The sequence below is a fragment of the Periophthalmus magnuspinnatus genome, chromosome 15 (genome assembly GCF_009829125.3).
Source record: "Periophthalmus magnuspinnatus isolate fPerMag1 chromosome 15, fPerMag1.2.pri, whole genome shotgun sequence".
NCBI classification, from domain to species: Eukaryota; Metazoa; Chordata; class Actinopteri; order Gobiiformes; family Gobiidae; genus Periophthalmus; species Periophthalmus magnuspinnatus.
In genome coordinates, this window is record NC_047140.1 from 16,388,373 (window position 1) to 16,413,654 (window position 25,282).

General features: G+C 38.6%; 1 protein-coding gene across 1 annotated transcript in view; it reads right to left on the bottom strand.

Annotated features, from left to right (window-relative positions):
* Positions 1-527: 527 nt before the first annotated feature.
* LOC117382985 (kinase non-catalytic C-lobe domain-containing protein 1) overlaps positions 528-25,282 on the bottom strand; it is a 63,570-nt gene continuing 38,815 nt past the window's right edge. Inside the window, exons 18-31 of the mRNA XM_033980229.2 lie at positions 22,925-23,256; positions 19,888-19,981; positions 19,200-19,297; positions 18,472-18,656; positions 17,704-17,814; positions 17,443-17,590; positions 16,683-16,838; positions 15,869-16,075; positions 15,016-15,098; positions 13,637-13,778; positions 7,361-7,483; positions 5,330-5,389; positions 3,574-3,731; positions 528-1,151 (exon numbers count right to left, since the gene is read on the bottom strand). Of these exons, the coding sequence (XP_033836120.1) occupies positions 923-1,151; positions 3,574-3,731; positions 5,330-5,389; positions 7,361-7,483; positions 13,637-13,778; positions 15,016-15,098; positions 15,869-16,075; positions 16,683-16,838; positions 17,443-17,590; positions 17,704-17,814; positions 18,472-18,656; positions 19,200-19,297; positions 19,888-19,981; positions 22,925-23,256 (2,126 nt within the window). The 3' untranslated portion in view covers positions 528-922. The remainder of the gene's footprint in view (positions 1,152-3,573; positions 3,732-5,329; positions 5,390-7,360; positions 7,484-13,636; positions 13,779-15,015; positions 15,099-15,868; positions 16,076-16,682; positions 16,839-17,442; positions 17,591-17,703; positions 17,815-18,471; positions 18,657-19,199; positions 19,298-19,887; positions 19,982-22,924; positions 23,257-25,282) is intronic.

Below are 25,282 nucleotides of genomic sequence, written 5' to 3' on the forward strand. Positions count from 1 at the left end.
ACCTTACCAGTCACGGGAGGTTTGCTGGGTCAAAACCTCATTCACACACGTGCTTCTGTTCGGCCCCTGGGCAAGACACTTCACCTACAGTGTCAACTCCAGTCCTATATGTGAATTAATTCGGTTTTCCTATATTTTTATAGCGTTTAATGTTTGTTTTCAGAATGATATCACAACAATCTGTAGGATAATACTTAATGGAGATGGGGATAGATAAAATGACTATGTTAGATGTGCCGATTGTTGTTATATGTTTGAGTTCATGGACTTTCTTTTATTAGATTTTATATGCATGTCTGGTGCTGTGTTTTTATTGTATTTTGGATACTTACTGAAAATACAGCAACTGAATACTTTCCGTTAAGTGATTCTGATTGTGATTAATCATTATTAGATTGGATTAGAGATAGAATTTATGGGTATTCCTTATGAAAACACCATGTAATCTATCAATAGGAAAATGTCTTCTGTCACAAACAGAAAACCGCCACTGAGAAAATACATACAACTGATACTCTGATACTGGCTGGTACTACTGCCTCACACGAGATGGTCTGGGGTCTGATTTTTGGGCTGGGTTGGGTCAAAGTTTGCATGTTATGTTCATGTCTGCAAAGGGTTTCTGGTGCTCTTATTCCATCAGATGAGAGGACTCAAATTCAAATACAATTCTCACTTTTCTAGTTAAAGAAAAATACATTTGAAAACTATACATTCAACCTGTACCACTTTGTCAAAACATATGGTCGGTAAAATATATTCTGGAAGATTTGAGAATACTGTCTCTGTGTAAGTGCATTTAAAAATAAACATTTGTTAAAATAGTTTTCTGGTCTGCACAGGCCCAGGCTGGAGGTGTGGGTCCAGAGGCTGTAGCTGTGTGCTGTCGACCCAGTGTCGGGGTCTTGTTTTGGGGCAGAGCTCACTGAAAGCTGGCCTTGACCCTCCGCAGTGTGTCATGAATTCTCCGTGCTTGGCGCTCGCTGGTCTGTTGGAAGTTGGCCTGGTTTCCTGAGGCCAGCTGGTGGATGTCTGCGGAGCCCATCCGTGTAATCCGGACCCGCAGGTATGACTGGAGGTCCCGGTCTGGACTGTAGGGAAACACAGCCTCCTGGAATGCATGGACCTGGCTCACCACCTTCGCTATCCTCCTGAAGAGAAGAATAACAGGACAAATGCTGATAGTGTGTAAAACGGATGAATGTAAAAGAAAATACTGTTTAGCGTATGGAGTCATTTTTCTCCATTATGAAAAATGATATGTTCAAATCCAGCACATGCTTTGTTTTCCAAAACCAAGGAAGGGCACCTGATGTAAAATCCATACCAAAAACATCATGCAAAACACAGGATGAAGAGGGGCATGTAATAGGGTCTAGCCAATTTGCAAGAAAGTAAATCAAAGACACAGAAGCACGGAAAACTATACAATTCATCACCACATTATCAGTGCCTATTTTGCAGTCAGTTTAATCAGCTCAGTTACTCTAACATATGGAAAGATAAGCACTCTGGAAAAGCTATTTGTTATCTCTTTCAAAAGGTCCTAGGTTGAAACCAGTTAAACAAATTACAAAATGGCAGCATGTGCATTAAAAACATCTCAACTAACTAAAACTACTCAAATAAAGTAAACATCCAAGTCAATTATTAGTAATTATGTCAAAATATTTGTCTTTTTTGACCAAAAGTCTGTTGTTTGCACCAAAAAAAAAAGTCTTAGAGAATGTGTGAATCTTTATTATTATTATTGTTTATACGTTGCATGGTACAGTAATGAACATAAATGACAGATGCTGCAAACATGTCCATCCGCTGTCCCACATTCGCTCCAAAAAACACCCATCTATAGAGACACTATAGGGATGGTGCGTGAAGTGTCTTGCCTAAGGATACAGTGACAGTGTGTACTACAGCCACAGTCACCTCACTGCGGCACCTGGTATTCCCAGCGAGATCAGGCATCGTCGAGGCATGGCCAAATTTTATCCAAGTTTTAGTAAGTTTAAAAGTTTTGCCTGCATTTATAAAACATTCTCACAGCATTGTCTCCTGACCTAATTTAAAAAGTCCATGTTAACTCCAGACAGTGTCCACCCTGACCTCCACATCTGGACAAGAATCTCTCTTTTTCCAATCAACCCCTCACTCCTGTGTTCTCCATCTGCCTCTCCTGGCTCCTCACCACCAGCTGAACCCAAACAGATGTGCCATTACCATCCCAGCATCACGAGCCCCGACCCCAGCAGCTGTCGGCCATATTGAAGTGGGAGAGAAGGACACAGGGAGAAGTGTCCCCAAAGAGTGTGGGCCAACTCTGTCATAGACGGATACAGCGCACGGGTTTGGGAGAGGAGCTAATGTACAGTTAATGAGGCAGTATGCACAAGGACACAGTGAAGTGACAGGGAATTACAGTTTAATTTGATCTACTGTAAAATATAGCCAGGAATATTGATTATAGGCTGAAAATAATGGCAATGGACTGTGAGCATATTGTGGGGTTAATGGCTTTACGAGAACAGAGGCAATGACATTCTGACGACATTCAATAGAGAAATTTTTCAGAATGGAGAATTTGGTTAAACAAAATCAACTTATCAGGAAAGTAGAGTTGAACAATTTTGGAAAAATATCTTTTGGCATGCATTGGCTTCAAATTTGATTTTTGATTTAGGTTTTAATAATGGAGTTCTGTTCAAAGTCAGCATTTTAAACATGCTCAGGAGCATTAACACTAAAAAGATTAGAAACATTAACTTTTTAATTTAAGATAACAGGATACTTTATTTATTTTATTTTTATATTTTTTCTATTACTAACTATTTTGTGGTTTAAGCTGTGTTGGCCTCAAGTCGAAACATTTCTGTGAAACGAAGTGAAACATTTCTGGTGGATGTTTTCCAACATGGAGAATTATAGATGCTTTTGCTTTGCCTGGAATGTTTCACAGTATGGCATTAACATGACCTATATCCAGGTGACGCCAAGGGAATGAGCAAGTTTAATGCCATACAATGAAACATTTCAGCAAAGCAATAACATTTCCAAGCAGTCAAGCGAGTAGCAAACCCTCAAACAGAACAGTTATATAGTGCAACAAGAATCCGGTCACAGGTCAGAAGAGGCACAAGAGCTTGAGTTTTGTCTGTTGAAGTGTGGCCATGCCTCCTTTGTAGAGAGGATTATAGACTCTGATGACAGAGGCTAAATAGAGCTATCAGCACTGACATTTCAACAAGGTACAGTAATGACATTTACCCATCACATCTGACATTAAATAGAGTGTATTATCCAAAATCAAGAGAGCTTTCTACCATGTTATAATATTGTTCCCTCAATAAAAAACATGCCTTGTGATCTCCCGGGTGACTATTCGAACCCTCGCTACGCATAGCAGTATGATTTTATCCAAGACTCCGTCACTCCTGCGTGGCAATTATCCACAGTTAGCCATTAATACCCCACCGAAGTGTAATCCCCCTCTTTAAACTTACACAAATCAATATGGCAATTCTATGAGGCAGATTATTTCCAAAGTGAATGCTAAACAAATGAGTTACTGAATGAGACCTGAGCTTGTTCCACTTGTATGCTCCGGTGGTGAGTTTGAACGCTCCGATCTCCAGCTGCTGTATGTGCAGAGCCAGGATGTGAGCCGAGGGCAGAGTGGGCCTCCTCCTCATGTGGTCCCCTCCCATCAGGCACAAATCGTCACTCTTCAGAAACACCTGAACACAGTCACACAAAATGTTCAAAATGAAAAAAAGGATTCTTCTTAAAAACTGACTTTGAAACCACACCTGTAACGTCTCTTCAGTGGTGTTTAATAAATCTTAGCTACTTTGAAAAAAAAAATGGTGTGATAGATACGGACACTGACCTTGTCTCTAATATAAAGCTTTCCTTTCTTCAAAATTCTTGATAAATGATAGAGGGATATTGGCTCATACCACTTAATGAATCGGAAAGTTTGATTTCATACATAGCTGGTCACATTGTTGAAGAATGGTAATGTATTAAAGAACTAGAAATGAAAGGAAATAGTGTTTACAGTGTCTATAACTCTGAATTAATTGTAAATGATGTCTCCTCCTGAATTTCTTCGCAATGAAATCTGAACTTGTGAAATCCCTGCTCTGGAAGTATTTTTACAAACTGAAAAAAATCAAAAGACACTAAGAATAATAAGAACCGAGACAGTCACTTTGCATGTGGGTCTCTTGATGCACCACAGAGTAAAGTTTTTGCTACAACTAAAAATACTTGAGCAGAAATGGCATAGCTCCAGGCTTTATTTCTTGTAGTAAAACTCACCAGGGCCTGCTGCCATTTTGAGACTGTCAGAAGCACTTCACACTTTTCAAAGCTCAAATGTGGTTCTTTTTGGGTCAGAACTGATTCGAAAACTATGTGGTGAAGGATTGTATTGCAAATTTCAATTGATAAAATCTGAGTGAAGTGTTTCTAAAAGAGTCATTTGTAGGTTGCTTAAAATGGTATTAACCTTTTTTTTTCTCATTTGTGTTAGTTCACATTTAGATCCTAGTTTAGACAATGCTGGAGACCTGGTTTAGATTTAGATATGGTGGGATTTCTTCTGACAGAATGTCTTTGAGATGGCCTATTTTGATTATTTAGTATTAAAACAGCTTAAATAGAAATAATACACAATGGAGAAAAATCTGGACACCGCTTTCTTTGCTTTTCCTTGTGTCAGTCTAACTTTATCTGAAGAATTTTACGGTGATAGCTTAATCCTTAACATCCTTCCCGCATACATTTACTACTCCACTACTCACTACTACACTACTGTATATGTCTTTGCTTTGAATGTTCCACAGCCTGGCATTAACCATACATATCTTGCATTTATTCAATTACAGGTGTTACTACTGTCAAAACAAAAACAAATGACCTTGAAAAACATGCATTCTTATAGACTTGCTTTTACATAGACCAGTAACTTCGCCTAGTGTCACCAGCTGCTTGTCTACATGGCAATAGATAAGTTTAATGTCATACCGTGGAACATTACAGACAAAGTAATAACATCTCCTGAAGGTGGCAGACGCTCCACCAGAACAGGTACTATAAATGAAATAACTTATACATTTTTTTCAAACGCTTTCACAACTTCCTTACTACTAAAATGCTGAATTGCTTTTTCAATTTCAACTTTTATTGACAGTATGAGCTTCAAACTTGTCCTGCAGAGTTAAGTAGCTTGAAGCGGTTTTGTATTGATTTCTTTGCCCTGCAGGCCACTTCTCGAGATATTGTGCACAGGGCATTTCAGTGGCTGTTTGGATGTTTGGTAGGCACCAACCTGAACAGCTCTCAGCTCCTCCAGGATTTCACACACCTTAGTGGGCAGGTGTTTCCAGGCCTGTAGGCGAAAGAGGCAGACTTTTATTTAGCATCTAATACATGACTAATTAAATCAGTTTCAGTGAGTGAGCTAATGAATTATAACCTGCTTTCAAATGAGAGACACTGTAAAAAAGGAATACAGTGTTTGCCATTGATTTAGTTGAGATTATGGTGCCACTTTTTTATATGAGTAATTGTGGGGTATAACCATAGACTATATATATATATATATATATATATATATATATATATATATATATATATATATATATATATATATATAAATGGACATAGCTAACCTGGTAGCTGCCACATTCCAAATAGGACGGGAGCATGGGCGTGCTTCTGGAAAACTCTCACCCCTCTCTCTCTGCTGTCAGGCTCGTCATTTTGGTCTTAAAACGTTCACATTGACCCACTCTACGTGATCCTGGTATTTTTATTTTGCTATTGTGTCCATAACTCAAAATATGAACATTAATAAGAGGCGTCTTCTTTCCCCAAGGTTGCTCCTACTAGCGTTAGCAACAGTTTTGACTTACAGTGTTGCTAAGCACCTGCTCCCTGTTAAACAGACAGACTGGAGCCAAACGCTATGGATGACGTCACACTGCCTTAGTCCTTTATACAATATGGGTATAAATGACATGTATTGTCTATTTTAATTAATGCTGTCATTTTTTAGACCTATAATTACTTTTGCATATTTACAATACAAAACAGTACAAAGTGATTTTGTTGTGTCAGTGTAGTCCAGGTTGGAGTTGCACATACTGTAAGCACTAAGCCACTGCGCTCAAAGTAAACGTTGTATTAAGGTCGCAAAAATAAAATTTGTTCACTTGACACAATTCCCTCTTTTGCTTTGAAACTACCGGGAAACAGTTAGCAGTTAAACAGGTAACAGGAAACAGTTATGCTAAGGTTTCCTATTATTCCTATTTGTAACATTAGTTATGAAGATTGTAAGTCAGTCAGTTCATACATATAAACGTTTAATGATAACTCTTGACAGGCTTCCCAGATGAACAGTTTAAATGACAATTCATGTGGGGTGGTTTTGTGGTTTGGGCCTGTTTGAAGGCATTTTCTGCCAATTTTTTGCATTTGAAAATTTTGAGCAAATTTGAGCCAAAGGATAGCTGAAAAAAAACTTATTTCAGGCCATGTCAGGTTTGGGCCAAAAAGGCGCTTTGAAGAGCTCATATTATGCTATTTTCTGATCTATGTTGATCTTGTTATAATGTTGTTGTGATCTTTTCCTTCACACATTTAACACATTAAACTCTGCATGTTCAGGCTGAGTTCTTCTCTCAAACAGAAAACACTCTGTTCCACCTTGTGATGCCATGTGATACAGGAAGTGCTCCACTGTGTTTTTAAAGTCCACACACATCCACTAGAATCATTTTGACAATTTCAGTCCTGGAATTGCCAATCTCTGCTGAACTAAAGGTAAAAGGTAGCTGAAAACAACCACTACATGACATCACACGGTGGAATAGAGCATTTTGAGCTTTGGAGGTGTAGACAGACTTATAATACAGGATTACTCAAACGTGTGAATGCATCAAAACACAACTCTGGGTATGTTTTAATGAAGTAACAACATTATAACACGGCTTAAAGCTCACAAGAATTCATTTTGTGTAATAGAGGACCTTTAAAGGATGGGTCAAATGCAGAACAAATTTCTCTCCACCAAAAGGCATTCTGAATAAAAGGTAGATTTTTTTTGCAGTGTTTGTGGAAATGTGGTGGCTTTTTTCCTCTATGCTAGTGTTTTTAATTACCACTCCTCATAGCTTTCATTCCTCTCTGCTATGCTCTGCTCTATTTGAATGCATTAATGTTAATTTCTCATTTGTGCAACTAATTAAACACAGTCTAAAACCAATCACAGTTGAAGGAAACATTTGACTCCGGGGCATCTGACTTATTGCATGCGCTGAAATCCCGAATGTTGGTTATGAGACGCGGAGCTTACGGGTAATTGCCTGACGATCACGTTCTCCAGGCCTCCCAGGATTTGCATGGCGGTGGCAAAGTTTCGGGATTCGTAGCAGTGTTTTCCAATCCACAGATACTTGGTCAGCAAAGCAACTTGAGTCTGCCACAAAAGCAGAGAGAAAGTGGTCATTATAAAAGCAAAGAAATGCAACACAAGGGAAATTGTATAAATAGGCTTGTGCAGTGCCGGATAATTATGGTTGTGTAATGAATAGAAAGCACGGGAAATATTAATAAGCAACATCCTATTATAAAATCCATTTGTATGTGAGCAGTCTATCAGGAAATGCAGCGAGGGAAGGAGAATGTTGGTTTTACTTGAGTAAGCTCTGAGGTTTTGACCAAAGTGTGTATCTATGTTTAGTCTAGTGCTGTAGTCAAAGCCACACGTATTAACTCAGAACTATGTGTTATGCAGGCAAGTACTCGCAAAGTATTCACAAACATGAAGCTTACAGTGCAGATGACAGGTTAGAGTAGTAATTTCACTAAAACATAGCTGACATAGTTATATTTAAGATTTTATCAAAAAATGTTGCCTAGTTTCTTTAAATTTTGGTGAAGTTTATAATTTTGCTTATATGCAGAGGTATGTTACCTAGCAACCATAATGTTAATTAAAGCCGCAAGCGGCGATGATGGCCCTCGCCCCCCGCGCGACCGCCCGGGGCCGGCCACCGCCCCCACGCACCATTTTCCCCGCCTGGCCACCCCACGGCTGCAATCCGCCCCCCTTCACACAGTTTCTATATAAATATGTGTGACCAACACATTATAATGGAGGTCCACGGCGTTGAACCGGCAACCTCGTGCACAATACAGGTATGGTGTAATGGACTTTTTTGCCTCTTTTGAGGTCCACAATGATATCACCAACTTTCATGCCAATCGGACAAAGTTGAGTTTTTTACCTGTACAGTAGGGGGCGCTATGGAGGTCACTGGCCACATGTTTATAATGGTTCTCTATTCACAGTTTTAATCCGCATCAGTGATTAGAATTTGAGCTTTTTAGTCTGATCCACGTATCTGTGAGAGGGAATCAAATATGCAGGAAAGCAGTCATATTTTGACAGTGTGCTGTGCATAAACCAGAAAGAATATCCCCAAAACGTGGATGATTATTGACAATAATCATGTGTACATGCTGTATGTGGAGTTTGAGGAAATTTGGATGAAAAACCTAGGACTACACAGTTTTCATTTGCACTTAAGGAAAAGTCGTGTAGGAATTTAAATCCAATGACGAAGTCATATTTTGAGGGCATCCTACTCATGAACCATAAAGAATATCCCCAAAACGTGGATGATTATTGACAATCGACATATGTACATGCTGCATGTGGAGTTTGATGTAATTCGGATGAAAAACCTAGGAGTAGATATGATTCATAGACATGCAAGTCAAAGTGCCAAGTGCCAATTTCTTTTCAATTCATTGCGCCCCTGGTGGCCAACAGTGGAAAATAACCCATGGCCATAATGTAATTTTTTGTTTCTTCTGAGACCATGAATTGATGCCCCAAATTTCATAGGAATTGGATAATGTTGGCATTTCATCTTTATGGTAGGGGGCGCTATAGTGTTCATTTTGATTAAAATTAATATTGCATTCCATTCAAGGCCCAATCTTGCATATGTGATGTGAAAGTGAGCTCTGTAGGGCAATGCCTGTGGTCGTGAGAGGACATCGAAAAAAACAGGAAACGAAGGCGTATTTCGGTGGCGGCGTACGGGCGAACCGTGTGGAATTTGGAGAAAACGTGGATAACTTCTGAAAACCCATGTGTCTGGATGTGGCATGTGAAATCTGAGCTCATTTGGACCAAAAACCTGAGACTAGTAGCATTTTGAAAACATGCAGCGAAAAATTTGGCGAATTTTCGATTCAATATAGCCGACTTCCTGTCTGTCATAGAGCAGTGCTTCAATTCATATTTATGCTTGTCCCCCCATTCTCTATCACTGTTCTGATTTTTGTGTGTGTTTTCTAAAATAAACCAGGCTCCTCTCCCATAGGGGTGAATTTTTAGGTGGCGCCGTCGAGTCAGGGGGCATGGGACATTTTCCCGACACCAATTTTATGAAATTTTTTGCAGAGCCGGTCGATTCTATACCCCCATGTGAGACTTTTCGTGAATGTTCAGGGGGTGAAAAATGCGATTGTTTTGGCGGAAAAACGAAGAACAATGTTAATATGCAGTGTGGCCCTGAGCTGTGTGGCCCTGACTCTATATGAGAGGGGTCTGTGGCTTTGCACCGGCAACCACGTACATAATACAGGTATGGTGTAATGGACTTTTTTGACCCTTGTAATGCTCACAATTATCTCCCCAAGTTTCATGCCATTCGGACAAAGTTGTGTATTTTACCAATACTGTAGGGGGCGCTATAGTGTTCATTTAGATAACAATTAATAGTGCATTCTATTAATACCCTCACATCACACGTGTGATGAGAATTTCAGCTGTCTAGAACCATGTATGTGCGTGTAAGAAATTTTTTAATGATTTTTTTTTTGTATTTGTGCCCCTGGTGGCCAACCGTGGAAAATGACTCATGGCCATAATGTAATTTTTTGTGTCTTCTGATGCCACTGATTTATTCCCCGAATTTCATAGTAATCCGATAATATTGGCGTTTCACCCCCTATGATAGGGGGCGCTATAGTGTTCATTTTTATTACAATTAATAATCCATTTTATTAATATCCTCATATCACACGTGTGATGTGAATTTGAGCTGTGTAGACCAATGTATGTGCGTGTCAGACATTTTTAAATTATTTTATTTGGAGTCTTTGCGCCCCTGGTGGCCAAGTGTGAAAAATGACCTATGCCCCTAATATTATTTTTTGGTCCACGTCATGCCCCCAATTTATTCCCCGAATTTCGTAGGAATCCGATAATGTTTTCGTTTCACCCCTATGGTAGGGGGCGCTATAGTGTTCATTTTGATTAAAATTAATATTGCATTCCACTCATGCCACAATCTCGCATATGTGATGTGAATGTGAGCTCTGTAGGGCAATGCCTGTGGTCGTGAGAGGACATCGAAAAAACAGGAAACGAAGGCGTAGTTCGGTGGCGGCGTACGGGCGAACCGTGTGGAATTTGGAGAAAACGTGGATAACTTTTGAAAACCCATGTGTCTGGATGTGGCATGTGAAATCTGAGCTCATTTGGACCAAAAACCTGAGACTAGTAGCGTTTTGAAAACACGCTGCGAATGAAGTGGCGAATTTTTGATCCAAAATGGCCGACTTCCTGTCTGTCATAGAGCAGTGCTTCAATTCACATTTATGCTTGTCCCCCCATTCTCTATCACTGTTCTGATTTTTGTGTGTGTTTTCCAAAATAAACCAGGCTCCTCTCCCATAGGGGTGAAATTTTAGGTGGCGCCGTCGAGTCAGGGGGCATGGGACATTTTGCTGACACCAATTTTATGAAATTTTTTGCAGAGCCGGTCGATTCTATACCCCCATGTGAGACTTTTCGTGAATGTTCAGGGGGTGAAAAATGCGATTGTTTTGGCGGAAAAACGAAGAACAATGTTAATATGCAGTGTGGCCCTGAGCTGTGTGGCCCTGACTCTATATGAGAGGGGTCTGTGGCTTTGCACCGGCAACCACGTACATAATACAGGTATGGTGTGTAATGGACTTTTTTGCCCCTTTTAATGCCCACAATTATCTCCCCAAGTTTCATGCCAATCGGACAAAGTTGTGTATTTTACCAATACTGTAGGGGGCGTTATAGTGTTCATTTAGATAACAATTAATAGTGCATTCCATTAATACCCTCACATCACACGTGTGATGTGAATTTGAGCTGTGTAGACCAATGCATGTGCGTGTCAGAAATTGTTTAATGATTTTTTTTTTGTATTTGCGCCCCTGGTGGCCAACCATGGAAAATTACTTATGGGCATAATGTAATTTTTTGTTTCTTCTGATGCCACCGATTTATTCCCCGAATTTCGTAGGACTCCGATAATGTTTGCATTTCACCCATATGGTAGGGGGCGCTATAGTGTTCATTTTTATTACAATTAATAATCCATTTTATTAAAACCCTCATATCACACGTGTGATGTGAATTTGAGCTGTGTAGACCAATGCATGTGCGTGTCAGACATTTTTAAATGATTTTATTTGGAGTCTTTGCGCCCCTGGTGGCCAAGTGTGGAAAATGACTCATGGCCATAATGTAATTTTTTGTTTCTTCTGATGCCACTGATTTATTCCCCGAATTTCGTAGGAATCCGATAATATTGGCGTTTCACCCCTATGATAGGGGGCGCTATAGTGTTCATTTTTATTACAATTAATAATCCATTTTATTAATATCCTCATATCACACGTGTGATGTGAATTTGAGCTGTGTAGACCAATGCATGTGCGTGTCAGACATTTTTAAATGATTTTTTTTGGAGTATTTGCGCCCCTGGTGGCCAAGTGTGAAAAATGACCTATGCCCGTAATATTATTTTTTGGTCCACGTCATTCCCCCAATTTATTTCCCGAATTTCGTAGGAATCTGATAATGTTGGCGTTTCACCCCTATGGTAGGGGGCGCTATAGTATTCATTTTGATTAAAATTAATATTGCATTCCATTCATGCCCCAATCTCGCATATGTGATGTGAATGTGAGCTCTGTAGGGCAATGCCTGTGGTCGTGAGAGGACATCGAAAAAACAGGAAACGAAGGCATATTTCGGTGGCGGCGTACGGGCGAACCGTGTGGAATTTGGAGAAAACGTGGATAACTTTTGAAAACCCATGTGTCTGGATGTGGCATGTGAAATCTGAGCTCATTTGGACCAAAAACCTGAGACTAGTAGCGTTTTGAAAACACGCTGCGAAAAATTTGGCGAATTTTCGATTCAATATAGCCGACTTCCTGTTCGTCCTAGGGCCGCACTATGATTGGCTTTTTTGCTTGACTCCATAAGCTCTATCACTGGTGTGAATTTCGTCAAGCTAAGGCGAAAAATGCATGTCGGCTCCCAATTCATTTTAAAATTTTGAATTTTCTAGGTGGCGCTGTCGAGCCAGTGTGTGTGGGTCATTTTTGTGATGCATATTTTCTTGAATTTTTTGCCAAGCCGGTCGATTTGATACCCCCATGTGAGACTTTTCGTTGACGTTCAGGGGGTGAAAATTGCGATCCCAGGGGGAGAAAAAAAATAATAATAATAAGAAGAAGAAACCCAGGAAGAACAATGCCCCTCGCCATCACTTCGTGAGTGGCGAGGGCCAACAAGAACCAAAACCTGTCTAAACTGCGTGTTAGTTAGGATTGGACAAATAAAAATAAATCCTAACACATTTAGTCAAATCCATGTTTAATTTATTTTAAGATGTGAAACCTGAAATATCTATCCATATCCTAATGTAGTGCAAACAAACCCATCATTTGCATGGTCTGATAATTTGGTGAAACACTTTAACTTCTCCACCAAGGGCAAGGACACTAACCCACTAATGATGAGCTCCAAAAAGTTTCTAATTAAGTTTGTATTCAGTGAATTCTAATGAATCATTTGCCTGATGAAGGCCTAGTTGCCAAAACATTGCTCCACTTTAACTAAAGCTCACCTATGCAACAAAGATGGAGTGAAAGACATTTTATACTTCAGCTTATAATCATATATTTATTAATTTATCAGTTAAAATGCTGGCTCTGCTCTGCAAGTTGTTGCATGGTAGCTCTAAGTACTTGTGGGTACATCAAAAAAACACAAAACTGTTCACAGTTTTCAGCTTCTAATTTTATGAATCATTTTGAGGACTTCAAATTCAAAATATATGACATTTTATTTCACTAAATTGTGAATTGCTGCGGCAACAGTCCTGGTTACTCATCATTCTGAAACTCATGAATAGAGGATCACTACCCCTCTTCAGTGTTTTAGAGTGAATAACATTGCCTTATTTGTGTGCACTTACAAATGCACTGTGTTCTTTGTTATTTACGGGTAATAGACGCTTCTCCATAAGTCACGTCTGAACCTAACAAGAACCGGTTATAGCCACATTCAGTTCAGTTCAGTGACAGATACAGAGTGAAGCCACAGTTGGTCTGAGTGGGACTGACACTTCGCTCTGCGCCCGATGAAGAATCTAACCCACATGCTGAGAGACTGATGCTCTGGTCTCGCCCTGCACCCTGACCCTGAGTGACTGATAGTGCGCTGTTATTGGTGTTATTGGTGTTATCGGTGCTACAGTGAGAGTGAATGAGGCTTCACCTTCACAGAGTCACACAGGACCACTTCAGCGCAGACCCAGTGAGACACGCGGTCCGAGTGGAGGAGCAGCTGATGTAAAGAGCTGTGATCTGCAGACAGAGCGCCACTGCCCTCTGCTGGACACACTGGGGAGGACACGTTTCTGAAGGAAGAACAAACAAGATGGACAATATTTTTTAGTAAAGGTGCTTATGTCCCTCGGTCATATGGGAGCAATAACCAGTCCTATTAATTTGAACGTACTTGATTGTTGTTGTATAATAATGCATTGGATTTATATAGCGCCTTTCAAGACATTACATTATTCATTCACTCTATACTTGGTGATGGCAAGCGGGGTAAAGTGTTTTGCTTAAGGTCACGGTTGTAAGAAATATAACACTTCTTGAAACTCATTCTATATTTTGCACTGTGTACCCTACTGTTTGTTAGTTGCCAATTGTTGCTGCAAATAGGGTCAGGGTTTTGTCTGGATGAGAGTATGAATGCTTATTGTTGTCTGTCTGCTCACGTATAATCTAGTATTCTATTGAACTGCTGAAGTGTTGTTCTGTGATGAAACCAAACCATGTATATGTGTCTATATGTTATGTTATTGTATGAATTATATGTGCATTATATGTGCAGGTTTGAAATAAATACTCTAACTAACTAAATATTGTGGAATGCTAGTAAATGAATGTTCTGGATCGTAAAAAAAATATTTACTCATGCACTTTATAAAGGCTACATTAGTTTACAAATGGTAATAGAAGCAGGAGATGTGTTAAATATAAACTGTATTTATGCCTGAAGCCATGTTAGTCAGGGTTACAGCACTGACCTGACCATAAAACTGAAAACTACTTACTTGGAATATAATGCATTTCAAGACTTGGTGGACCTACATTAGATTACATCATGTGTTTCAACATACAGTTTTGTTATACTGGGAATATATAGTTTGCGTGCTAGCTGGGTCACCGTTAAGTAATGTGACAATCAGGTGCTCTTCAAAGATTCCAACTTACAGGCGTTAAGAAATATTAAATAACTAAGCATATCGGAGTGCCTCAGATCTTTTCTTTTACCTAATACAGTTTTGTTACTTGTTTAAATGTGTTCTATTACAAGATAAATACGGCCAACGAGGTACAGAAATGGCACTTAAAGTTACAATATTTTTTTTTTCTTGAATACAGTTGAAAATTCTTAATAGTGAATAAGTCTACATAAGTTAAAACTACTCAAAAAAAGGTTCATACTCTAAATGCATTTCATACTAAGTCATATAGATGTTCTTTATGTTTACAGTGTATGGAGATTGTACTGTCTCTCTCCATTTCCCTTAAAGTTTGAGTTTACAGTAAACAGTCCAGCATGTGACAGTAGTTTCTTACTTGTTTGTGCTCAGGGCATTGTCTGTGACCCCCTGAGTTCTGGAGTTCAGAAAATGAACCGGGTGACACCTCCGGAAAATCTCCTGCAAAAAAAACCCAAAAAACAAATCAGTTACATGTGAGGTCAATGTGGATTAACCTGCAGTATGAGCAAATGGGAAAATTCATGTCTGTAAAAGAATAAGAAAAGGTGAGATCATCAATGGGCCTGATCACAAGTTAAAAAAGGGAAAAAGAGGAAAATATTTTAAGTAAAAGTCCTTCATTTAGGCTCAGGATATGAATATTATACCATGGAATAATATTGCGCATAATTATACATAGTGTCACCAAGTTTGGATCCAAGATTCAAAGCTAAGTGACTATAATTATAACTCTGTGTAGCTTTTTAAATAATAAATTGCTGGTGTGAGCGTGCATGAGATCAAATTTGCAGTGAAAATACTTTAATAACAATTCTTGAGCATATTGGTGGTTTGGGGCAAGAGCCAGTTTTCCCTATTAATTGCATTGTATTCTCATAATAAAAATGCACAAATGTTGAACCCGATCATTTATTTTAGTGAGTAGACCCATTAACTTGCTATATTAAAACACAAATTAGCGTTTTAACAACATTCATTTTAGCCGCCCCCAAGTCTGTATTAAACATTATTGGCTTATAGAATATTATAATGTCCCAGCAATCGAGGTATTTTAATTTTCAACTTTTTTCCCCAAACATTTCTTCACAAACCGATGCAAAACTGCGATAAATATTGACCACAGGTACTATCCCACCAAGCAACGTATTAATTATTAAAAAAAACTCGATGAATACCTGTCTTTATGCATGTTAGTGCACCTATATTACCTGTTCGATTAGAGTGAGTTGCTGGGCCAGGTGCTGCGGGCTGTATTCGCTCTGGCAAAAGGGCAGTCTCTCCTCAGCGTGCACAGAGGCGCTGGGCAGGTCCTCAAACAGAGAGGCGTAACAGGGCACGGGGAGAGCAGCCGAGATGGAGAACGACTTGTCTTTGGGCAGAGAGGGAGAGGGCTCCACCACACGAGATATACGCCACTGAGGAATACGTACGAGCAGATATGTGTGTTTTTAGAGTTTGATGTGTGGAACAAAAACGCGTTGACATCATGTAAGGGCTGGCAAATCAAATGTGTAATCAAATTGAAATGAAATTGAGGTCCAATCAATAACTTTTGCTGTTTTGCTTTGTATTTATATGGAAACAAAATACTACTTCAGGTGCAACACATATGAGAGAACATAAACTATAACTTTAAAGATGCAACGTATAACTTTTGTGGTAGAGGGTCTCCATGGGGATGTTAATACGTTGCCAGGAATATTCCACAGTCTCCATGAATAGAACTAGGATACAACCACTAAGGATAGTTACAGGTCTGATCCATGGAGTCAAAAGCCAGCACACAGTAAGAAAACATGTATTTTTTTCAGCCATCAAAACACATGTGAGTCAATAAATACCAAAGTTTCATGCCATACCGTGGAACATTCCAGGCAAAGCAATAATATCTCCATGGTGACAAGCAGATAGTGGACCAGTTCTCCTTTCAAACATGAATTTGGTCATATATTTTAGTGTTAAAAATGTCAAACTTCAAATCATAATAAGTCTCATGATATGTGATGGTGTTGATGATCTCACCCTTTTCCCCAGATCCTCAGTTGACGAGTGGAGACAGACCAGGTCGTCCTCCTCCACCAGGCTGAGCTGACTGCCTCTGTCCTGGGCTGAGGTGGTGTGAGTGGAGCTGTGCAGAGCAGACAGAAGGGCCTCTCCACGACTGTCCACCGGGATCACCTGAGACATGAGAGGTATTTAAACTCCATATAGTGTTTAAACGTAATTCACTCTTAAATTTAAGTATGAATTAATGTCCGTTCTTTTACAGTTATGTGGGTCTCTGTTACAACACCTCCACGAATGCACGGTTTGAATCAAATTACGGTAGTTTTTGAAGAGCTTGTTCAGAGCAGTGGTTCTCAAACTTTTCACATCAAGTACCAATAATGGGGGCAATTATTTTTTCCCCAGGCCATATCCAAATCCTGGCATGTGGCGTAGAGCTGGACTATAGTGTAATCATTGGTGTAACAAATGCTCATTAGCACATTTCTACTGCTGCTGAATGCTCTGAACTGACTTAGATAATGTCTGGCTTTGTGAGAACCATCAGATCTAAACTCAGCAGGCCTAAATTATGGTTAAGCATAATGGATAAGATAGCTGTAAAGGAGGACAAAAACATGACTAGATTTGTTTCTAAATATAAGAAAAACTTAAACTGGCCCTTATGTACCACGATTTAAGATACACTGAAGTAGAGCTAAATGTACTTTGAGGTATTATTAACCGATACGTAAAAGTACAAGTGTTGGAAAAAGGTTTATTTGTGTGGCCAGACCTGTGTGATGATAAAGTTTTCTAGTGTCTCCATCAGGCTGCTTCTCCCTGTGAAGTCCACGTCTTTACAGGGTGAGACCCAGAGCTGCAGCAGGTCCAGGCTCCTGTGAAACACCTTCAGACTGTCCCCTGACAAGTCCGGACCCTCCCTACAAACACCAAATATGTTCATCTTTCATACTATTTCTATTGGCCAGTATTGGATTTATATTAGAATAAAATATACTATATATCTATAGTATACATATTGTTACAGTTATACCTTGCAGCGCTCATATACTTGTCCATTAGAAACTGTAGTAACTCCTCTGGGGTGCAGAAGTAGCGGAAAGTGTACAAAAACTGCTGGATGTAGCCCTCCATAGCAGCATTTCTGTGACAAAAAGGCAACTTGGTTAAACTAAACATTTATATATTAATATATTGAGTGTTCAAGCTAATTCTGTCCACTGCATAATTTGATTGTAATATTTTTGTGACAAAGGAGATTAGTACTAGCACCGCAAAACACAATCGAAAAGTTCTATCTTCCCCAACATATACAGTATTTAAGGCTTTAAAATACATACAGATTTGGCCTTAGGTGGTGGGAACTGAAAGTGGGTCAGATATTTTCTACACCAGACTACGAAAATTTAGAGTGTAAGCAGACGAAATATAAAATATTTAAGAAACCAAGACAACAGGCAAAAATAATGATGATATCTGGCTCTTTATACTGAATACTGTCTAAATTTGGATGTTAACATAAAGTGTTACATAGAACACATTTAAAAGATCAACTTTTACTCTAGATGTATGTGCAGGAGCTTCCAGTTTCATTTAAGACAATTAATCCACTTGTAATAGGCCTAAGATCCAGCTGTTTCAAAACATCAGAGATCATCTTGGGGCTTTGAATACGAGGGGTCTACAGCCAAACTAAATAGTGAAAGACATTTTTATTTAAAATCAAATACAAAATTGTGGCTATCTGTTTTTTCCCCAGCTTGTATTATACATGTAAAATATCCAATCATCTCTTCTTTACCTGGCAAAGAGATAAGCCATGAGTCCCAGAGGAGAGCCGAGCTGCAGAGTGCTCCTCCCTTTACAGCAGTTAAACGACAAAACAGAAGAATCCTCTGAAGCCTGCAGCTCCAGACCGTCAGCTCCACAATCAGCCAGAGAGGGCAGAAGTGATACCTCCAACCCCCACTGGTCAATGCTCAAAACCTGGACAACGAGATACATGTGAGGATGGCAAAACTTTATATACTGAAAAACATACAATTAAAAATACATGCAAAGCGTAGACATGTAATTTGACTTAAATGCCCTGATTTTTTCCAGGTATTTGACCAAAAAATGTGCCCCAGTACATATGTATTTGTATAAGCTGCTCTTGTCCAAGAATCAGGAAGTGCACAGTTAGCATGCTAGTTGTTGTTAGATTTAGCATTGTGGCAAAATTCCACTCTGGTCTCTGAAAGTTGTAAAAGTGGTTTAAACTCATTGTGATAAGTAATTAAGATGCTCTGAATGCATAAGTTAAGTGAGGAATAACTTTAGGCCACTTAAAGCTGCTTAAAAACTGAAAATTACATGATGTTATTGCACTTATTACATATTTAGATTCAATTTCCCAGGTCCGTCCCTCCATGTTCTACATTCATCAACATGTCTCCTCTTTTTCTACAATTTAAGGGGTTACCCTAGTGGCGACTGTAATTTTCAGTACAGACAATGTACAGCCTTTAGATACTATAGCGATTTTACCTCGAGGTATTTCTTGACACTTTCCAGGAATATCACCCTGGACCGCAGCTCCTCCAGCTGAGACTTCAGTTTACTCAACATCGCTTTGTTGTCAGAGCCTTTGGAACAAAATTATGATAACATCAACTTTATATTTGGAGCCGTGGCCTCAAAAGAGTTTAAGCTCAGACTGTGTTTATTATATGAATGTTGGTTAATTTGCATGTTTGTTATTGACCAATGACAGCTTGATTTTGTTTCTGTTGGTTAAATCAATAATCTCATTAAACCCTGAGAGGCGACTGCTGTTGTGATTTGACTTTACAAAAATTAATTGACTTGAAATTGAATAATTCATCTAAGACTTGAATAGAAATATGAAATCTAATCTTCTATTATTAAAAGCTGTGCTCTTCTGGTGGATGGTTCACCACCTTCTTGTCTCCATGGAGATGTTATTGCTTCATCTGGAATGTTACACAATACTACATTAAGCATCTCTAACCCCATGCAAGCAGGTAGTCCCACCAGGTCAAGTTACAGATCAGATCTGTGAAAAGGCTACCCTGATCACAGCACAAATTAAGTTTTAAACTAAGTTTAATGCAATACTGTGGAGCATTTCATGCAAAGCACAGGTGACCACCAGAAAGGTTACATAGTGGATCTTTAACATCTTTTACTATATCACTATTATACTTGCACTTACCTTTGTTCTTTCTCTCCTGTTGAAGTAATTTGTGATAGAAATTCCTTGTTTTCTTCAAATTTCTCGTCTCAATTACCAACTGCTGCTGTACTTCCTGTTCAGAGGAAATTAAACAGAATTAGACACAAAAAGTATAGCCAGCCATATTGAAAAAAAATATATATATCAGAAGATTGTGCAATTTTTAAAGGTTCTACATTACACAACATTGACTCTTGTGAACTATAAGCCATGTTGTAATGTTGTTGCCTCATCAAAAACATACCTGGAGTTGTATTTTCTTTCACTCACACATGTTTGAGTAACACTTTATTATTAGTCTGTGTACATCTCCAAAGCTCAAAATGCTCTGTTCCACATTGTGATGTCATGATGCTGCAATTTTCATGCTACCTTTTACCTTTTGTTCGGTGCAGATTGGCATTTCCAGGGCTGAAATCATCCAAATGATTCTAGTGAAGGTGTATGGAGTTTAAAAACACACCGGAGCACTTCCTGTATTACCACATGACATCACAAGCTGGACCAGAGTGTTTTCTGTTTGAGAGAAGAACATAGCCTAAATACGCAGGGTTTTGTGTGTAATACCTGGAGTTGTGTTTTGTTTCATTCACACATGTTTATGATGAAGAAACATTATAATATAGATCATTAAACAGTACAATATGGCCGCTTTAACGTACAGTGTGCAAAGTAGGAACCATTTCTACAGATATATCTTCTGAAGTGCTCTTCTGTACAGACTCAGAGCTCCTCAGGTGTAGCATTATTAGTGGATGTGAAGGAGGAGAGGAGCCATCAAAGTGCAGAAACACAAAGAGCTTCATTAATATGCTTCTGCTGATGATAATAGCCTAGTCTGCCCAGGGCTGAGTTCACCGTGTTAGTATTCACGTTCAGCTTGGAGAGAGTAATATACAGCTATTATCATACAGTCTCACACATGGCTCTGCCCTATTTCGCCGTCAGCCTCATGTGCCCCACTTCAGAGCACAAAAGAAAAGATGCATTCAAAGTTCGCGAAGGAGTAAGTGGAACAAGAACGAACATTGGAAATATTTAATCCAATTAGAGTTCATGAACAATTTGCAGAAGTGGGCAGATTTAAGTTATCACAATTGTCATATTCTTTTATTCATATTTTAACTGTCTTGATTATGTATTTCTATTATTTGGTAGTTTAATGCATTACTGTTATTGCAAAAAAAACTTCACAACATTTTGAATTTTTTCTTGCATGTTCCCAAAATGAATACGATCATTTACATTAAAGGTGTACTATGAAACTATCTGCACAGACAGCCTTCTCATACAAGCGGATTAAAAAATGGAACGAGATCCCAGACAGACTGAAACTCTCCTCTCCCTCCTCTGACCTGAGGGGCTTCTTTTATAATGTCCGTGAAGTCCTTTTATAGACTCAGCATTGTCAACACTGATTTGTAACTGCATGCAGCAACTTATATGGTAGTTTTTGAGAGTGAGAGAGTTAAGTGTCTTGCCCAAGGATACAACAACAGCATTGTGGGAGCTGGAATCGCACCGCCAACCTGTGGATCAGTGGATCTGTTCGCTCTACCCATGATGCTTATGTGGAGGGTTCAAACTACCAACATTCAGATCAGTGGATGAACACTCTAACTGAGCTACTGTCACCATCTACTGGCGGAAAAAAAACAGGAAAAAATAGATAAATAAATAAACAAAAAAACATAAAAATAAAAAATAAAACTCAATAAATCTAAAAAAAAATAAAAATACTAATTATATATATATATATATATATATATATATATATATATATATATATATATATATATATATATATATATATATATATATATATATATATATATATATATATCTCATTCTAACCAAACCAATAACAAGCAAGAAAAAAAAAGTTATAAATCCCCATTGTTATAATGTCATATTTTACTGTGGGAAAAACATTTACATGCATACACAATTATTTACTCCAAGGATGAAAAAGTAAGTCTTCAAGATCATCATAATATGGAACCACTAGATTAGATTAGATTAAAGTTTCTAATTAAGTCAAAAATAACATTCAGATTCTGTCTGTTACATCAGAGTTTCCCAACCAGTTGTACAGGGACATACTGAGCACGTGGCAGGATGTATTTGAATGGTTTCAGATTTTAAAATCAGGTGAAAATAAGGTGGTGTTTGTGGTACATTTACATCCTTCAGAATCCTTTATTATCAAGACGAGAAATATAACAATGCAATAATTCACGATAGTAGTTAACAGATTTAGTACCCAAATGAGGGAGTACTTTGAGCACTTTGTAATTTTAAAGAGGGGGTACTTTTTACCTTGTATTGTTCTGAAAATGCTATATTCACCAGAACAATGCATCATCATGTCTCACTTTCATTTTTGAAGCTCTAAGTCTCCCCTCCCTTTCCTCCTCATGCTAAGTCACTCCCCCTTCAGTACACTATCACATCAGGTTTGTCAAGTTGCTGTGTATAGTTTTGTATCATGTTTTTGTATATTTATAGAGAAAGAGCGAGGATGACATAGGATTGTGGGCTGAGCATTGGACAGAATCTTCTAGCTAATTGTAAAGAGGGTTTGAATAGAGCCCAGAAGAGATCGCTAAATTGCTCAAACATGCATGGATGACATCTAAAACCTCTTCAGGCATGTTTTTGATGAGAGAACAGCATTATAATATGGTAAAAAGCAAAAAAATAAATTAAAAAATACTGCTACTAATAAAAAAATGCATAACACCCCGTCTTTAATAATTTTAACTTATTTTAAATATTTTCTAAACCCCATGACTGCCTCTGTCCTGCTTTAAACATCAGTCTAACTCCCATCCAGAAGAGCACCTGGGTAAAAGTTCTATTAGTTTAGCTGCAAAGACGTCAGCCATGATTAAATAAACGCTCATAATATTCAAGACAAAAAGGTTAGGAATCACTGTTGCATAATAAACAAACCAGACACACTCGTCTTTGTTCAAATAATGTCATATTTGATGTCACCTTTGCTTCTCCTCACCTGTGTTTTCACGTCCACACACGCCGCTCCTCCTGTATGCTGACCCAGATCCACTGCATACTTCACCACCTCTTCACTAAAGCACTGCTCCTCATAGAAGGCTAGGTCCCAGGCTGAGCTCAAGGATGGCCCCGCTCCCTCTGCCCCAAAACCCCTCACTGTCCCCGGGGAGAGCCGCCTATCCGAAGCCCCCGAGTCGCTGTCCTCCAGGTCCATGGATGCTTCGTCTCTGCCCAGCGCTAGCTCGGCTTCAGAGGGGCTTTCATCGCTGCCCCCCGCCGAATGTTCCCCGCCCTCCATCAAACCAGTGTCCGAACTGTCTGTGCTTATGCCTAGAGTAACAAAAATAAATTATAAAATGCAAAAGGCTTAAAAGAAGACGTCAGAAGATCACATGCAGTATCAAAACAAGGAATAGTCCAAGGCAGTAGCTGGGGGTGTGGGCTCATAATGTTAGCACGGTCGAACAATGAAGATACTGTTTGTGGCTTTGTGCTTACAGGCGATTGAATATCAACGGGTGTGTTATCATTGTATTTTGAGTATAAGACCAAGTGTGTGACCGAACAGTTGGCTTTGGGTGTTGTCCAAAGTTGGTGTATTGAAAGAAAGTTGAGAAAAGCATATTTTCCACAGACTTGGACTGGAATGAATGCACTGAAATCTTTAGAGAAGTGTCCAACTGCCAATCAAATTTGGTTTATGACGTCAGTGTGTGTGTGTGTGTGTGTGTGGGGGGGTGGGGGGGGTGAGGGGGTGGGTGTGTGTGTCAACAATGAATGGAAAATAAATATAAATAAACATTGGACTAATGAAATTTAGGTGACTTTGTTCTTTATGTTCTGACAATAAAATATAAGTAAAATAAATAAAATTAGTATTTTATGTGCACTGCAGAGTAATATCTAGGTTACAATTACTTGAAGTAAGAATATACTATCTAATTTGATTCGTTTTGACTTAGAATAAAGCTTATTGATCTTTTTCAGCTGATGTCATCAACATTTCCTGGGGGTGTAAAGCTAACTGAAGGCACTATTCTGTCTGAATTAATAAAGCTCTGTTAGTTAAGAAGTTAGACTTTAATCTAAGCTTTATTTTCACACAATCTAATCATAAAGAACCGATGTGTTGGAACTACAACAGGTGAGCTAATTTATGCTGTTAAACAAGTCTCTATCGAAAAAATATTACAGTCAAAAGCTAGCTAGCATTAGCCAACAGTTTTTCAGTTAGTTATCAACTTTATTGTTGAAAATCAAACACCTAAACAGGACTATGAACATACTGTAAATATCGTATTGATCACAGGCTGCTGAAAATGTGCTGTTTAAATCCATTTTGTATTTTTTCTTGAGTTTTCAGACTTAGATCATGAAACTTATCAGGCTGTGTTTGCTAATGCGAGCAATGTGTCACCATGGTAACTGCTAAACATTCCGCCATAGGCATAGATGAAGTATACTCCCAGTGTGAAATTTCAATTGCACTTAACATAAGTGCACTGTGTTATACCTAAAGTAGGAAGTAACAGCATATTATATTTCTGAAAATATGTTTGTACATTTGGATAACCACTTGAAATGAACCATTCACATTTTCAAAGGCGTCCTATGGAAAAACATCATTACATTGGCAGATAATGTTGCTGTAATGGTCAAATGCACTCAAATAGAGGTTTTACTTTCATTTTAACCCAGATTTTGTTGACCAATATTATGAAAATCGTGATCCTGATGCTACTCTCTGCTGCAATGAGCTGTACAATGTCATCTTCTTATCATTATTCACATCTGCCCTTAATCGGCTCTGCTACAGGGAATGCTGTATATGCCATGTGCTTAACACGGTCTCTGTGCTAAACAACAGATTACTGTATATTATCGTCTCAAGCCTGTGGTTGCATAGATTCTATTATACTGAGGCAAATACAACATCAACGCAGTAAAAGTTCCACAGTAAAAGTATGTATATTTGTAGTTCAAGTAAGTAGCACTGATAATGCTTACAAGACTCGACTAGAAGATTACCTTCACAGAAACCCTGCCAAAATCTGCTGTTTATGTCAATTATATAATGAAACTGAATTACTGCAATATGATTCGATGAGTAACACATGATTCTGTAAGGGATGTAAGGGATCATGACGTAACAGAGTTTCACTGACCTAGTTTTTGTCTTTTATCATTTTGAAGGACCAGAATCTTATGTCAGATTCCATTAACACTACACTATGGATCAGATACTATGTCCAAACACCTGTCTAGTATTTGAGAAGTAATTGGACTTTATTTTTTTTTACTATGACTCGAGCACATATTCAGGTCACTGCTTGTTACTTCTACTTAGTTAAAAGTA